The sequence below is a fragment of the Neltuma alba genome, unplaced genomic scaffold (genome assembly GCF_004799145.2).
Source record: "Neltuma alba isolate B1F8T4 unplaced genomic scaffold, ASM479914v2 tig00007624_pilon, whole genome shotgun sequence".
NCBI classification, from domain to species: domain Eukaryota; kingdom Viridiplantae; phylum Streptophyta; class Magnoliopsida; order Fabales; family Fabaceae; genus Neltuma; species Neltuma alba.
In genome coordinates this window covers 1-18,732 of record NW_021634830.1, presented here as the reverse complement: position 1 = coordinate 18,732, position 18,732 = coordinate 1, and the positions used below count along the sequence as shown (strand labels likewise).

The window sequence follows — 18,732 nt, the reverse complement described above, 5'->3', positions numbered from 1 at the left end:
GGGACAAACTGTGTGGAACTCTAGAGTGTGTGTAAGCTAGAATCTCTTAAAATATTAGTTGTCAATAAAATCTCTCTTTTCACATAAACAAAAGCTAGAGTATATATTTAGTCTTTTAATTTTATGTAAGGTTTTAATATGGTCCTTTAACTTTAAAAATGATGCATTTGGTCCTTTAACTCGAAAATTGTTAGAATTTGGGCATGTTTTATCAACAAATGTCATCATTTTTTGTTGATGGTTTCAGGGTCAAAGGACTAAAAGCATACTTTTTAAAGTTAAGGGACAATATTAAAACCTTACATAAAATTAAAGGACTAAATAAAAAGGAAACTTCTTTTATTGTTTATTATTCTTAAAACAAGGTTATTGGCAGGTTGAAAATCGATTGAACACATGTTGTTTCTGTGTCCTTGGGCTATGCAGGTCTAGTTTGGTTCCCCTTTATCATTAAGATTCGACGAGAGAGGTATGAAGAGAATTGATTTATGGTTGGATGAGTGGTTGAAAATTAAGGAGGGGCCTGATGACTATAGTTGTGCCCTTTTTGCTATAATCTGCTGGGAAATCTGGAAGTCAAGGTGCCAGTTCGTTTTTGAAGGTAAGGAGGTGGATGCTATTGGATGTGTTGGCAGAGCTATGAGAATGGTATGTGATTTCTGGGATGCAGATAATGATAAGAAGAGGAGGCGTGTTTCTGAGACAGGGGTGGAAAGGAATAATGTCGATGCTGCCTTCTGTAAGGAAAGAGGTAAGGCTGCCGTGGGATTAGTAGCAAGGGATGATAAGGGAGGATTTGTTGGGGGTTTGGGAAAAAAAATTAATGCTGATTTGGTTTTCATTGCTGAAAGTATGACAGTAATGGAAGCTTTGAATAGCTATGACAGAATAGGCAATTGTGAGGTAATTGTTGAAACTGATTGTCAAGTCTTATTTGATAAATTGCAGAAAAAGGAGGTAAAGGGCTGTGAATGGGGTTGTGAAGACATCCTGCAGAAGTGTATCTCAATGCTACAGGCAAGGCAGAATTGGCATTTATCTTTGGTTGCAAGGAATGGGAACAAAGCTGCTGATCTTATGGCAGCTGATGCTATGAGGAGTATGGTACCGAAAGGTTGGCTTTGTGAGCCACCACCTTCTTTGGAGTCTGTGCTGTATCTGGATGTGACGAACTCTCATGAGGATGTGGGGGAAAGATCTGGCATAGGCTAGTTAGCAGCTGTGTTTCTTTGTCATTTAATGTCAGCTGCTTTTATTCTGTTAGTCTCATTTTTCTGTGTTGCTTCAGTTTCTGGTCAGTGCTTGTACTGGTTTTTGAGTATTAATGCAGAGTATTATTATTCCGCTCAAAAAAAATTCACTTGAGATTTGAAGAATTATTGTTAATATTTTTTTTGGTAAAAGAATTATTGTTAATATTATAATAATATTTTTTATTTTTAAAATCATAGAAAAAGGTTAAAATAATTTTAATTTTTTTATAAGTGATGATTTTATTAGTAGCTAAATTAAACGACTTCAATAGTCAACATATAATGGTAAGCACTAAGCAGCTCCTAAGCCGAACGGTGGAAAGCGGCGTTCTCAATATAAAAGCGTAGACAGCGGGTTTCAAAAACGATGCAAGGAACAAAAATAATATTAAAAGAAACGGATTAAGGTGGAATTTTAACGAGAGTAAAGTACTTTGACTATTTTTTTAGTTTATGACAATTACATTCTATTTCTAAAACACAGTTTAATTTAATTAGTTAATGCCGATAGAAATGTTTTAAAAAAATTATAAACATATTATTTTTATCTGAAATTTATATTAAAATAAATTTTATTTATTATTTTACTTTTCATTCTATTAAATTTTTAAATTTTATTTTTACCGTTACACAATTTTTATCCAAAAAAAAAAAATCAAGACCGCGACTAGAAAACGACTTATTGCGTGGGGGCCGCGCTGTACTAATTTTTCATGTTCTTCTGTTTTGTCCCAAAGTCAAATTTGGCAGCAGAGCCTAGAGAATTTGGCCTGCTGGGTATTATTGCGTCAGAGCCAGAGAGCATGGCATACTGGCTGTTCACTAAATATATTATGGCTAAAATTAGTCCACGAGGCCACTGACAATTTATTGGCTTGCTTCATATTTTGGAGCACCATCAAAATATCATCAAACAAAGTAAATTACATATAGATATGGTTTGTTTTGAAAATTGCAGCACGGTTTTTTTGGGAAATCATCTCACGCACACACACGTGCTATCTTTAATAACTTTTAAATATTATTTCAGGATTTAGTCTTCACATGACCAATTACCTATTTATACTATTTAGTTTAGTTTCTATTTGTTTTGATTTTATTATATTTGTATTTTAATTTTAAAAATTTTCACCGTATATATTGAAGATATTGATAATTGTGATAAAAGTAAACATTGTACTGATAAATTATATATTAATTCTGAAAAAGATGATTATAATAATAATAAACTAGAAGAAAAGGGATAAGGTGAAAGGATTGATGACGATTCTATTTTTGAATAATGGAGAAGATAATGATGATCGTGAGGCCAAGGTTATTATTGATGGTAATGAAAATTCTGCAACTGATACCGACAACATACACATAAAAATGCTGAAACGTACTGGGTTTAGGTCGGGGGATGCCTTGGAATGTGGCGGATACCTGCTTTTCACAATTTGTGTCTCCCAACCTGCCACCTAATGTGAAGAGCCTAAACTTAGAAGTTTTAAAATATATATATTCCTTTTATCCTTAATATAATATAAGATTTATTTAACTAATTTGATTAGATTAAAAAAGTTAGGTGAATTAGTTAATTATAAGAAATATGACATATTTTTCTTAAAATACTATAATCATCTTTCTTAATAGCTTCTCTCTCTCTTCTACTTGATTATGGTTGAGGGAGTATCCATAGGGGTAATTTAAAGAAAACTGATAAATATAAGAAATGGGTCTCATATTTAGGACTAAAATCAACTCAACAATTGGGTTCTATATTAAGGACCGAAGGAGCATTAAAACTATTTGTGGATTTTATAAAATATATTTTTTTGAAAATATCAAATTTTAAATTATTATTTTAAAAAAGGGAATTTTAGTTAAAAACTTTTTCGGTGAAATCACAAATAAAGACCCTCCGATATGCAAAATAACAGATAGGTCACCTGAATAAGTGAAATCACTCACAAGGACCCGGTCTCAAATTGTAATTATGAAATCATGGCCAAATTACCAAAATACCCCTCTTTAATTTTTTTTTTTAAAAGAAAGCCACTGCCTCACCGGAATCCGGCCACCGGCGCCGGAGCTCCGGCGCTGGCGGCCGCTTCCGGCGGCCTTCCTTTGTTTTTTTTTTAAATAGTGGGGGAAGTGAGATTGGGGGGATTTGATCCCTCAACCTAATGCTTTCCAAAATAAAGAATGACCATTGAGCCAACAAATTTTTGTTAGCATTATCATGCAAAAAAAATAAATAAATTAACTCATTTACTCTTGTTCCAGGTGATAACAACAATACATTTGGAAATAACAAGTTCTGATTGTAAAATAACATGTCTGGAATAAAAATTTAATAATATGTTTTTTTTATAACAATAAATTTTGTTGCAGGTAATAACAACAATACATTTAAAAATAACAAGTTCTGATTATAAAATAACAAGTTTGAGATTAAAATTTAACAACACGTTTTTTTTATAACAATACACTTTGTTTCAAGTGATAACAACAATACATTTAAAAATAACAAGTTCTGATTATAAGATAATAAGTCTGGGATTAAAATTTAACAACATGTTTTTTTATAACAATTAATTATTTTATACTTTTAAAAAATAAATTATTTATAACTTATAAAAAATATTTTTAATATATTTATTTCTCTAAAAAATACTTTTTAATCTGTATATCTATACAACTCATTATAAATCAAACTATTTCTTATAAATTATAAAGTATTTATAATAAGGCATTTTTAATCTATTAATCATAGTATAAATTTTATATTATTTCATTCTTTAAATATTAAAAATGGTTTTTATATTTAAAGAATAAAATAGTATTTTTAATTATAAATTAGAGATAAATTTCATTTATAAATTTAAGCAGTCAAAAAGTATTTTTAATCCACAATAAATTGTACTATTTATAATTTATAAGAAGTAGTTTGATTTATAATAAGTTGTATAGATATATAGATTAAAAATTTTTTAAAAAAATTAAAAAAGCGTATTGCCATTTTCCCTAAGTTTTATTTATAAATTTGAACAATAAAAAGTATTTTTAATCTATAAAAATTATACTTCAAGTTCTGATTATAAATTGGAGATAAAATTATTTTTTAGCAAATTAAATAGATTACAAGTACTTTTTATAAGTTATAAATAATTTATTTTCCAAAAGTATAAAATAATTAATTGTTATAAAAAAAAGGTGCTGTTAAATTTTAATTCCAGACTTGTTATTTTACAATCAGAACTTGTTATTTCCAAATGTATTGTTGTTATCACCTGAAACAAAGTGTGTTGTTATAAAAAAAATGTGTTGTTAAATTTTAATCCCAGACTTGTTATCTTATAATCACAACTTGTTATTTTTAAATGTATTTTTATTATCACTTGAAACAAAGTGTATTATTATAAAAAAAAACGTGTTGTTAAATTTTAATCCCAAACTTGTTATTTGATCATCAGAACTTGTTATTTTTAAATGTATTGTTGTTATTACCTACAACATAATTTATTGTTATAAAAAAAACATATTGTTAAATTTTTATTCTAGACGTGTTATTTTACAATCAGAACTTGTTATTTCCAAATGTATTGTTGTTATCACCTGGAACAAGAGTAAATGAGTTAATTTATATTTTTTTTTTGCATGATAATGCTAACAAAAATTTGTTGGCTCAATGGTCATTCCTTATTTCGGGAAGCATTAGGTTGGGAGATCAAATCCCACCAACCTCACTTTCCCCACTATTTAAAAAAAAACAGTTGCAAAAAAAAAAAAACAAAGGAAGGCCGCCGAAAGCGGCCGCCGGCCGACCGCCGGCAATGGTCGGAAGCGGCTGCCAGAGCTCCGGCGCCGGTGGCCGGATTCCGGTGAGGCAGTGGCTTTCTTTTAAAAAAAAAATTAAAGAGGGGTATTTTGGTAATTTGGCCATGATTTCATAATTACAATTTGAGACCGGGTCCTTGTGAGTGATTTCACTTATTCAGGTGACCTATCTGTTATTTTGCATATTGAAGGGTCTTTATTTGTGATTTCCCCAACTTTTTTTTCTTGCAGAGTTATTTTTTTAAGTGCATTTTGATCTTTTATATTTTAAAATCAATTTAATTGATATACTGAAAATTTTTTTTCCCCATTTTTACCAGATTTCAGTGACCAAGCCATACTGTGTTTACTTGATTCCATGGCCACATGAACCTGGAGGAATTATCGGAGAATAAACAGAGAGAGAGAGAGAAGGTTTTTTTTTTTTTGGGGGGGGGGAGCGTGGGACTGCCCCGTGGATATACAGTAACGGCAGTACTGCACTCAAGCAAACCTGATGATGACCCATGTTTATATGTAAAAATTTTATTGTTAAAATTACATTTTAATCCTAAAAAAATATGGTAGGGTATTCTTAATATATACTACTTCTAGTTCTAAATATAAGAACTAGTTAATTAATTTGAATAGATTAAAAAAATAAATTAAATTAATTATTTATAATAAATAGGTGTTTTTTAAAAAAATATCCTTGCTAATTAAGTTTATTGATTAGAATTACTATTATTAGAATAAATATCTTTAAAAATGAATAAATATGAAAGACAAAGTAAATTCGAATCTTTTATTTAAGACTAAAATAAAATTCAAATGAGGTCTTATATTATTAAAGACTTAAGGTAGTATATGTTTTTGCATCTGATTAGGTATGAGGCCTGTTTAAAATAATTTATAATTAGCTTTTAAATCATGATTTGTAAAATAGAAAGTATGTATATGAGAAAAATTTTACTTCAACATACATGAAATATGCTTATAAATGATTTTAAATCTAATTTGAGTCTACATGTCATGTTGAGCGAATGAGATGATATAACCCTCCTCCTTTTTTAAAAAAACAATTTCTATTAATTTTATTTTTTTATTTATCAACGTTAACTTGTATCTAGCACTTTAAAATATTTTTTTCCAGTACTCAATATCCTAAATTAATTTATTTTTAATTTAGCATTGTGAAATGTTTTTTTAGTAACACCTAGTATTTTAAATTAATTCTTTTTCAATGAGTCTATCATCCTGAGGTATTTTTTTCAGTAGCGGCTACCTAGCATTCTCAATTAATTAATTTTTAGTACATCTAATATTCTAAAATATTTTTATAATAACACCCAATGTCCTAAATTAATTATTTTTAGTGAATTAAGCATCTAGAAGTAATTTTTCAATGACATCCAATATCTTAAATTAATTAATTAATTTTTAGTACATTTAATATTTTAAAATATTTTTTCAGTAACACTCAATATATAAAATTAATTATTTCTTCATGAATCCAGCATTTGGAATTTTTTCAATAACATCCACTGTCCTAAATTAATTAACTTTTAGTGCATTCAGTATTTTAAAATATTTTTTTAATAACATTTACTTTTCTAAATTAATTAATTTTTAAGAAATTCAGCACTCGAAGTATTTCTCAATTGTTAGTGCATTTAGTATATTAAAGTATTTTTCTAGTAGCCTTACTAACTGAAAAAAACACTCTTGATACACTAAAAATTAATTAATTTAAAATAATAATTGTTGTTAAAAAATATTTTAAAATATCGGATACAAGTTAATTGAAATAAATAAAAAATAGTACTCCCTCCGTTCCTTATTATAAGAGACAAATAACCGAAGTACGTTGATCAAAAAAACAGTTAAAATTAGTTAAGAACAATTAATGTGTAAAAAGTATAATTTTTTTTCCAAAAATGCCCTCATTAATAAGGAGAGAGAGCATGAGAGAGAACAATTAAATTATTAAAAGAAAGAGAAGTGAGAGGGAGAGAGAGTGTGAGTTGGAGATAATAAATATGGGTAAAATAGTAAATTAACACAAAAAAGTAGAGACAACTTGTAAGTGTCTCTTATATATAGGAACATGCCATAAGCATCAAATGTCTCTTATAATAAGGAACGGAGGGAGTATTAATAAAAATTTGGCGGGAAAAAAGAAGAAGAAGAAAAGATGGTATCTCATTGCCGTTGGGGCATGACCATTCGATGAGGAGGGAATACAGATTCATGCTTGAAATGGAGTGCTTGCCTTTTCCTCTAGCTTATTTTAGCATTGTTAATTCTCTTTAAATTTAATACTATCATTTTAATTTTACTCCTACTTAACAGTTAACACACACTTTTTCCCCAAAAATTAACAGTATATAATAGTAAATAAAGGATAAAATTATACCTTTTTAAAAATAATTTAATAAAATGATTTATAACAAGACTGAAAAAAGTTGTTTCTTTAATTTATAAATAAAACAAGGATTTTTTTTTTGTCAAAATCATTAATAGTTATTTTTTTTATCATTAAAGAGAAAAAGTCACGTCTTTGTTTCGCTTCAGGCATTGGAAATATTTTTGGGGTAGAAATTGGATTGAAATTTAAAAAAAGCAATAAAAAGATAATGTTCCCATCCATGATTAAAGGAAAGAATTTTTTTTTTTTTTGCTTGAGTGATAGAATTAGGAAGAAAGCCCCTTTTTTGTGGAGGGAAAAGCAAAAACCTAGAAGTAATTCTCTTAATTTGACACTCATTTTTCACACCAACAATCTAAAATGACTTGTTAAGAGCTAGCAATATAAGTTGGGTCCATGAGTTCAATTCGCCAACATGTCAAAACCAATGGGTTCAAGTTAGCTAATAGCCAACTTATTTGAAAGCATACCTTTTTCACACTCTCATGCCCGCAAGACCACAGCCCCAGATGAGTTAGACCACTAACCCCAAAGTTAACATGCATTAATTTGGTTTTTTAAAATTTTATTAATTATTATAATTATATCATTATATGTCATGTCTCCTTTGATTTTTTTTTTTTGAAAAAATGTCTATATAATTCTTTAGGCGTTTTCCATCAAGTATTCCAATCAAAAAATAGGTTTTTGAAAAAAGGTTAATAAATGCGGTAGGCTCAGGTTGGCTTTCAATCAGTCCGGCTGTAAGTGGGCCTTTCTGGCCCAAGGCTGCTGCGGGCCAACCGCATTACCACCCCATTAGAATGCCAATAGAAAAGCTTTTTCCTCACACCAAACACAATTTCAAGGGGATCCCATAGTTTTCCCGTTCAGAACCATATCATAATCCAATCCGGAATCCCAATTATGTTATTGAATGAGAGTCTTCTCTTGGTATCACCTACCAGTTAAGAAAATATTTTTCCGCATCATCATGGCAGGTAGCAATGTCAGCAATGATTGTTATTACATCATCAAATCGAAGAACTAATTTAAGGGCATGAGGAAGCGTCACTTGTTGATTTGTCGTTCAAGTCACTGAGGTGGAACAACAGGAGAGCAGCTCAAAACCCTACTTTCACATACACATAACAGATGGATTTCAAAGAACTTATAAAACAAAAGGATTACAGATTTTAGAGGACTTTTATGATGGCAGTCTCCTGTTCCACTCCCAGCATAATATGAAAGCCATTTTGATCCTATAATTTGCAAATTGCTATATACAAAGCACAGTCTTTGCTGCAAATCAATGGTAATCGATATGAATTTGTGCTGTACTTTCACTTATGAAGGCCGTAATCCAAATTTTAATGCAAGAATGGCTGCCGTAACCAGCAACCCTACCGAGCATAACAGTGCCTGCAAGATTATCAAAATGTCACTCTTAGTAATCAATAGGGATGCATAGTTATTATTCTTGGTCCAGTATGATTTTATTGACCAATAACGGATAAACAATATCAATAAACCAATATTCAATGACAAAACATGAGTATTTATAAGTTGCGAATAGTGTGACTTATTCTTCAAGTTCCGTATAATACAAGGGAAACTCATCTAGTATGCATAAACCACCATGGATACATAATGTTATATTTCTCGATTTTCATACAAACATTAACATTGTCTTGCCTCCATTTGGGCTATCAAATTTCCAAGTATTTTGCGCTATCATTTTCCAAGAAAAGTACGAAGTGAAAAGATGATCTATATTGTTCAACATATCCATGCAAATAAAGGAAAGAACTTTTAAAAATCCCATCAAAATGGCACCTCCCTCCCTCCCTCGCTCACTATCTCTTCTCCCTCCCTCCCTCCCTCCCTGGGGGTTTTGGACTCTCCATTGATGGAAGTTTATATAGCAAAAACAAGTTTTACCAACATCCTTTTTGCCTGATCTGAGATGAGCTGAGCTAACTATGACACAGCTGTACATTTCTGAGGTTACAAGAACACAACTGTGTTTTAATGGACTTTGATTATCCAAGTTACATGCTTGAAAAGTGTTCTAAAGAGAGAGAAAAGAGATAATTGGTGGAAAAAGAAGAAATGAACCCCCTGAATGCTCACAACCCAACTCCCTATGCTGCATTCTCTTCCACATCAAAAGCTTTACTACTTCAATAATATGATTGATCTCATTCTAAGGCATCATATGAGCACACAAACAGACAGAGAGGGGGGCAAGAGAGAGTGTACAGCGATTGCAGAAGCTCCGAGCCCTGCACGTTCTCTTGGATCCTTCCGATAGTGTTTTTGAAAATAGAGAATTGTCCCATAAAACCACATAACTGGGCAAAGAAATCCCAAGAGAAACCTGGAACTCAACATAAACAGCCATGAGACAAGAACATAGAAATTGGAAAAGAGAGTTGATGAAAGTTACTTACGAAAACCATCCAATTCCACATCCATAAAATGGAAGAGGCTTGTCATAAAGTCCTTGTTGATAATCCTCTGGATCTCTCAGTAGGGCATACTTGCCCTTTTCCCGATCTGCAGTTGGCCGTAAAACCAATTAGTGCTCATAAAGAAAAGCTGTCAAAACATTAAAATGTTGAATATAAAGAGGCACATTTGCTAGGGGATTAGCATTGCTGTTACAGAAGCCTGAACATCATTTAACTTGAAACACTTGACCCAGGTCTATGAAAAGTCATACTATGAATGGTGTCAAGGGTCAATTCAACTTGAAAGAAGTTTAGTGAAGGCCAATGATTTTATTAATTTCTTTAGCAAGCCCCATCACATGAAAGGCTCAAGTTTCCCGACCTCTGTGCTAATACTTGAATGAACAAGAAAAATGTGGAAGGCAAGGATCATATCCTGGCTACTTGATAGAGGTTCTAATAACATGTCAAAAGTTGATTCAACTTAAAAAACTTTAAGCAATCATGTGGTGATACAACATTGGTTCTTTTAATATCTGTAAACAAGGGCAACTTCCTGATAAAAAAATTGGCCCAGGGCTTCATAGTTTAAGGGACCAAGGGAGTTGCGGGGGAAAATGAACCAAGCAGCTATATTGTGAAAATATCTACCAATTTTGTCATGTTTTGGAAAACAACATGTCCTAAAGCAGATTCTAGAAGACAAATTAAACCCCATAACGGTGTGATGCCCCCACTAAAAGAGGAGAAAAACAGAGGACGAATTAAATATTTTGGAACCACAGATAAGCTAATCCAAGCTTTCTATGAAATCTAATTGGAATAAGTGACTCATAACTTGCAAATCATGCCAGAGAACAACAAAGGAGTAATTGAAAACAGAATGCAAACCTTTAAAAGCGCATCTTGGATTTCAGATATCTTGCCTATTAAACAACGAGAGGGATTTTTACCTTTAAATATTGAATAATATCGAGCTGATGGTCTCAAAAGATCCCGATGCTTTTCAGAGACTGATTTTGTCAATTCAACACCTTTTTTCAAATCAATAGTCTCTTCTACCTTAGGATCTGTAACACCAAAGGTGAAATTGCATTATAAGCGTATCAAGTTGCATCCTTTACAGTGAAATTACCATGAAACTGTCTTTCAGAAGAACAACTGAACAAATGGAATTATAAATATAATATACTGAGGTTTGATTACCTTTCTCCATGGATTCAGAGGATAGGTTGCAGGACAAACCTTCAGCTGTTCAAGAGATACTCAAAATCCCTGCTATGCAAATCATAAACAGAAGACCATCATTTCCTGGACCAAAATGTTCTAATCAGAAGCCAATAGCAATACGGGATCAAATGAAAATATGACCCTTGCAGGACTATGAAGCACAGCAAGTTCTCCATTTGTTTAATTTAAAGCACTGTGTCCAACAAATATGCATTGGAGAAATGTTCTTTTGCAATATCAATGATCCTGAACTATGTAAAATTTCCCAGATAGGGTTTCTAATTTGAAAATCTGAATAATGTAAAACACCAAAAATCGCAAAAATACCCTGTTCATATGCTATGAGAAACTGGGGAATTGAAGTCAAGATTGCAATATATTTCAATCAATCATATTTGAACACATGAAGGGGAAATTGTTATTATTGCAGGAAAACCCAATCTGCCAGGGACAAACCTTGAATTATCCTGAAACAAATATCCAAATTCATAAGTGAACCTCTCCTAATTCCTAATTCCAGTTCATATAAACTCCAGTGAAATTCTATTATTACATGCAGCATCGAGAAATCATACAAAGATCGGAAAAATAACAGGCAAAATCAGAATTCGCCAATTCTCCGTCAACCTAAGAAACGAAAGAGCCAAAAAAGAAAGAGACTTCATCATTAGCACCTAAGGAATCCCCAGATGAAAAATCAAGTACCCAATGGGAAACCAAAACAATTGAGAATTAAACAAACACCAGAAAATTGAGAACAATTCGGGAAGAGAAAAAAAAATCACTTGCCTTGAAAGAGCAGGAAATTCAGCCAGGATGAAAGAAAGGAATTGAAAATATTTAAAACATGAAGAAGAATGTCTCTTTCTCTGCACAAGGCAGTCGTTTTACGCGATGAGCTATTGGTGCTTCTTCCCTTCCATTTGTCCTCCTTTTGATGCAGAGAGTCTCCTTCTTCAACATCAAACAACCGGGTCTCAGAGCTGTAGAGAATTGACTAAACTATATTAACGTTTAGTGTTCTAAATTTGTTTTTCATATTAAAAAACTAAAAATGAAGACGAAGAAAAAGTTGGTGATAAATAGTATTTATGAAATTTCTGAAAAAAGTTTTTTAAAAAATAAATAAATTTGATTATTTAGTCCCTACGCATTGTCTTCCACTTTGGCTGCTTCCTCATGGATATTTCTTTGACGTTAGGTGTGAGTTTATATTTTTTTAAATTTTTTTTGTTATCTTAAAATGAAAAGTGACATTGCTTTTTTTCTTATATTATATTTATATTAGAATATTTGAAATAAATAATAAAAATTTTCTTAATAAAAAGCCATGACAAATAACACAATAGAAATTTGACTCCTTCAGTTTTTGTCCACGCATCAAAGTAGTTATACTTGCAACTTATATGTGAATGATTCCGAGCAAATCAATTGTATTAAATAGCGTTGCTAAAATAATAAAAATAAGATAGTCCCTTTTTCTGTGGGGGGGGGGATAATTCCGTTGTATAGTTGGCTAATGTCTATAAAAATTTATAGTAAATAAATTTATAAATTCGGACTAATATTAAGTTAATGATACTTAAAATAATATAACATTGTTTTTTTTTAACCTTGAATGCTATACCATTTTTAACCATTTATAAGTTGTAATCAATTGATAGTGTCTGGAAAAAAAATCAATTGATGTTGATGTGAGAATATCTTTTGTTCAAAAAGATGAAACAGAGTTATTTGAAAATTTTGCAAATGAAATTTTTAAACTAAAATATACTTTTATTTTCGTAACTTCATGTAAAGTTTTTAATTTAGGCATTTAATTTTAAAAAAATATTTTTTTTAATTTTCTTTCAATTCTAAAACTGTTAAAAAAATAATGATATTAAAATTTTGAACGATGATAAAATATTATCAAATAGTTTATATATTAGGTCTAATTTTTAAAATAATCATGATTGCTATAAAAAAATTATTATTTAAAATTAATAACTTTAACATTAAAAAGTTAACAATATATTATTTTAACATTAAGAAATCAAATTAAAATTCTATATAAAGTTAAAGTAGGAATGAATTAGATTAGCTTAGATTTTATTCAAAGGATAAGTATTAAGCAGTACAATAGTATAAGAGGATGCCGTTACGTGCGAGGTTTTCTATCCTTTAGATATGTTACTTTATTTTTGTTTGCCAATGTTGATATATTATTTTATTAGGCTGTTATTTTTTATTGCTAATGTGTAATTTTCACCATAATTCATATGCCCACCATATCTTCTTCCATAAATCCGAACTTCAAATGCATAATTTACAAATTCATTAATAAAGGGGTTTTCATCCCATAAATGCAATATAGATAGAAAAAAAAAAGTAACAAACAATTTACGAATTAATAAATTGATGAATAATTTTTTTCTTCTATACATTTTATATTTATAACAGTCTCCAACCACCGGCAATGGCAGAGTTTGATAATTGTAATCACTCTAATAAGTGGATAAGGCAAGGCATCAACATCAACAATGGACATTCATTGTATTAAAGTGAATTAGGAAAAATGATTAAAAAAAAACTGAAAAATTTAAAAGATACTAAATAAGGAATGTCAACAAAAATTTGTTATTATTTGCAAATTTAATATTGCCAGTACCAAATAAAGTGTTGTACTAAATCTTATTTGGGATTTATAATTTTAGCTTTTTTTTTTGTGTCATCTCTCTATATTTAAATTACTGTGTAATTTTTTTCTAAAAAAAAAAAAAAGGTTAGGTACAATTAAAATAAAGATATTGGGTTAAAATGTAAAAATATCTAAGAAATATTTCCAGAGGAGATGTTGGTTATGACCCTGAAATATGTTAATTATTTGGAAAAAAATTATATGTTAATTTTCATAAAATACCCTGTCTACAATCATTATTGTATTGAAAATACTCATTAGCAAAAAAAAGAGTATGGACCCCCCCCCCCATCCCGGGGCACATAAAGGAGGCGAATTCAAAGGAGCCCACGTTTGCAACGGCCAACTCAGCGAAAGCTCCCTGGCACGCTGGCGTAATGCAACTCGAATCAGATTAACTTCAATAAGATAGTAGAAGACACCTATATTTAATAAAAAAATATTTTTTACGTTTTCATGAGGTGACATTAATATTAATCTCCGCTAGGTTTTGATACAGTAAATAACTTATAATTAATTAAAGGGATAAGGATTATTTTGCAAGTATAGTATTCAAAAAAATTTTATAATTCAATATCATTTAGAAAAATACTAAAAAAAGAGCAACGTCATCCCAACAGTTAAAATCTAATATGTTACTTCTTATTTTTACTATAAGAATTATTTGACTAATTAAATAGATTAAGGAAGCTTATTAAATTAGTTATTATAATAAATAGATGTTATTTCTCCTAAAATGTTTTTGCTAATAATGTGTATTAGTAGAACAATCATGTGATGAAACATCTAACATACACAATAATTATAATGTTTATTTAAAAAATAAATAAATATAAAAGACAAAATAAATTAGGGATCTTATATTTAGAATTAAATTAAATATTAAACTGACTTTATATTAAAGAAGTAATATAACACACCCTTAATTTTTTCCGATTTTTGGTGTTTGTTTGATTCTGTAACGTTTTTATTCCACTGGACGCCCGATTATTTCATATGGAGAGTGACATGTCATTTGTCATTGTATGAGGCATTCTTTTTAGCTTAACCAATATTATTGGATATTTTCATTATATGGTGTTTAACAAATAGATATAACATTGGGCCTTCATTTGCCTTTTATAGTTTATATTTAAGGCTTTAAAACAACATTTACTCTTTTAATTTTACACAAGATTTAATTTTAAAAATATATAATTTTAGTTTTTTAATCTTAAAATCATTTAAAAATAATATTGAGATTTTAAATGTTGATAAAATGTTATCAAATGTTAATATTAAATTTAATTTTCAAAATAACTATGACTATTATAAAAATTATTATTTAATACTAATAATTTTAAGATTAAAAAAAAACTAAAAATATGCTTTTTAAATTAAAAGGCAAAAACTAAAACTTGATATAAATTAAAGAATCAAATATATACTTTAACCTTAATATAAAATATGGCAAAAGTACACTTATATTTTTGATTTTGTAACCTTGTATAATATTTATAAAGTATTTTTTTAGTCTTAATATTAAAGCCATTAAAAATTCTAATATTAAAGCTTTAGAATTTTAGAGGGAAAAATATTTTCAAATGCGCACATATAAAATTTAATTTTTGAAATAAGACTAATTATTACAAAAAATTATTATTATGAAATAAGACTAATTGTTACAAAAAAATTGTCATTTAATTGAAAGATAGAGATTAAGATAACATAGTATTTAGATTTAAAGGACCAAAAGAAAACTTTTACTCACTTATATTGATATTGATAATGATAATTTTTATTAAAATATATGATATTTAATAAAACTAACAACAAAAGTTAATTTTTGCTGTGTTGTTGTATTGCATTGATTTCAAAGCCAACATGTCACCGATTTCATAATTTTTTGTTTCATTGTTTTGGGATTATATCCTTACTAATATTTTAAATCTTACCTAGTTAGCCTTGTTTAGTTCAGCACTTGTTTTCAATCTGCCAATGACATTTGTTTTTTTCCCCCTCATGATTATCTTTTAATTAACTTTTGTGATTAATACCTTCATTTTTTTCCTATAAAAATTTAAATTCACTACTAATAAAACCTTGTTATAGCGTTGGTAAGATGGAATTGATTATTAAATTTGAATAACACTCCTAAATTTTTTCAAAATGATTGGTAGACTTTTAAAATAACTCACAATTGATTAAGATTTCTCGATATCATGATCAACATGTCAATGCCTGAATAATCCTTTCCAAAGAGAGAGAGAGGTATCATAAGAAACCAATGGACTTAATTAAACAAATTACTAGGCATGCTAAGTTAGTGTGTATATTGGTTCTGACAACTACCTGAGCACAGATCCAATCCATTACTGCAGCGTTATTTCCGTCTCTACCCATATGGAACGCATGCATTCTCGTACTTCAATTGAAGTAATAACTGTGTAACGTTGCTCTCAGTTCTTGACCGTTCAAGGCACCATCATTACGATAATTTGTTAATCAGTATTAGACATTTTGAAAAAGGTTTGAACTAATATGAGCACTATACTAATCTGTTCCTATTTATAAAACAATTCCAATATATTTCAATAAATCAAGAAAAAGCTTAAACCGTATTAATTTTTTTTATTAAAACATAATAAATTTTTAATTTTATCCATATTTAATACCATTCCAGTCCTTAATATAAACCCAATTATGAGTTGGTTTTGATCCTAAATATAAGACTCATTTATCATATTTATCAATTTTCTAAATTACTCATATAGATATTTTTCAACTATAATTAAGTAGAAGAGGAAGAAGAGAAGATATTAAAAAAGATGATTATGGTATTTTAGGAAAAACGTGTCACATTTCTTATAATTAACTATTTTATCTAACTTTCTTAATCTAATCAAATTAGTTAAATGGGTCTTATATTAAGGACCGGAGAAGTATATACGGTTTTTTTTTAAAATAATAATTATCTATACTATAATAAATAAAGAATAAAATAATACATTCATACTAAAATTTTAATAAAATAACTTATAAATAAAATTAAGAAAAATGTTTTTCTTAGCTTTATAAATAGATTTAAGGAAGTATGCCTTGTATGCTACTCGCCTTGAAGACGGCGACGAGGGTGATTCAAATTCGGGAAGCGATGTATCGTGCCATCTGAGTAGATAAAGCACATGCACCGTCCGTGTCTATATGAAACATTTTTTACATGGAGTTGATGTTAAACTGCTCCACAAAGCTAGTCTCTTAAATGGCTCAATAGCCAGTCCCTGGATATTTATTATAAAACTAGTTTAGGACCCACGCAACGCATGTGTGTATAATTTTTTTTGTTACAAAAAAATCAAATGAATTAGGTCCTGAGAAGCTTATTAGGTCATTGTTTACTTTTTAAAGGTACTTACAGATCATCCACTAATAAAAATTCTCACATTGGTAGTAGAATTCAAACTCACAATTTTTTAGATTATGGACCGACTCTTTACCAATTGGATTAACTCTTATTAACGGGTGTATAAAATTTGAAATCCCAGGTGCTGACAATATAAGAATGAAACCGTTAAGTAACAAATTGGAGGCAAAGATTAGACGTAAATATTTATAGAAAATGAATATCCAAGATTAAAATTTTAATCCCTTCCTTTGTCTCATGGGAGAGACAACAATAACATCTAAATTTCATATTTTCTCCTCTTTACATTATTTTCCTAGTTTGTTTTTTGGGAAGAATTTCTAGTTATTTATTACATTCAAAGTTTTTAATGGTTATTTATATGAATAAGATGATTCTTTGGCATAGAGTGGCATCATTTTTTTGATTTCCTAAAAAATTCGTGTGGCACTCTAAAATCCTAACATAATATTACGATAAATAATAAGAAAAACAAAATTCTCTATTGATATAGAACTAATATATGAGTTAAAAAACAAATATAAAAGTAACAACCGATGCCCAAACTAACTTATATTAATGAAAAAAAACACAACTATCCGAGAGCTAGAAATTGATTAATTTGAATACTAAACCACAACCAATTGTCTTTAAGAAAATAAGAACACTTGAACTTAATCTTTCTTTTTATCCGTTTTAGTAAATCATTCAAATCAATTCTATATCTTCCAAATAAAAAAAATATTCCCCCTATCTCTATTTACGATCTCCAACTTAAGAAAGGAAATATTTCATGCCGCTAAATTACAACAAAAATATATTAGATTAATTTTTTGTATCATCTTTGTCTCTTTTTTAATATTACCTCCCGGTTCTAATTATAAGATTTCATTTATAAACGAGGTTTATAGAAGGTAGTTTTTTTTCCTTGCAATTTGATAAGCATACAACAAAAATTTTCACTCTGGCAAAAAAAAAGAAGTAAAATTTTTGTTCAATTTTAATACATTTAATTAGGAGGAACACTGGTGGAAAAAAAATTAGAGGAAACATTAAAAAAAAAAGGGTTAATATAATCTTTAGTCCTTCAAAAATTTTTTTATTTTGGTTTTAGTTCCTTAAATTTTAAACCATGGGTTTTGATCCCTCAAAGGGTAAAATGGTATGAGATTTTATTAGATTATAGGGATCAATTTATTTTAAATAAAAAAGAAATTTGAGAAACAAAAAACCTAAAATTGAGAAATAAAAATAAATTTAAATGACCAAATCTTATATCAGCCCAACAAATAAACATAAACAACTTTCTCATCTGTTATCCCCTGAAAACTTTTATGGGAAAATTGCAATAACCTTCATCTAAGGGAATCAAATATAAAAATGTGCTTTGAACTTATTAAATTAATTCAAAGTCTCAAGAGATTTTATTGTAAGAGATTCTACTTGTTTAGGTACTACCTTACCCTTATTTTTTTAAAGTATATATTGACAACTAAAAAAAACAGTTATTACTAACTTAAGGTATA

At 29.1% G+C, this 18,732-nt stretch overlaps 2 protein-coding genes across 2 annotated transcripts; one reads left to right on the top strand and one right to left on the bottom strand.

Annotated features, from left to right (window-relative positions):
* The first annotated feature begins 471 nt into the window (after nt 1-471).
* On the top strand, nt 472-1,212 carry LOC114752972 (uncharacterized). Its single transcript, XM_028941646.1, has one exon. It carries the CDS (start codon nt 472-474, stop codon nt 1,210-1,212), a length of 741 nt encoding a protein of 246 aa, XP_028797479.1.
* A 7,179-nt stretch (nt 1,213-8,391) lies between these two features.
* LOC114752973 (uncharacterized) lies at nt 8,392-12,120 on the bottom strand. Its single transcript, XM_028941648.1, has 6 exons — nt 11,934-12,120; nt 11,121-11,189; nt 10,868-10,984; nt 9,915-10,020; nt 9,724-9,841; nt 8,392-8,883 (listed from the first exon to the last, which is right to left on the bottom strand). Exons 2-6 carry the CDS (start codon nt 11,128-11,130, stop codon nt 8,809-8,811), a joined length of 426 nt encoding a protein of 141 aa, XP_028797481.1. The 5' UTR covers nt 11,131-11,189; nt 11,934-12,120; the 3' UTR covers nt 8,392-8,808.
* Between the last annotated feature and the right edge of the window lie 6,612 nt (nt 12,121-18,732).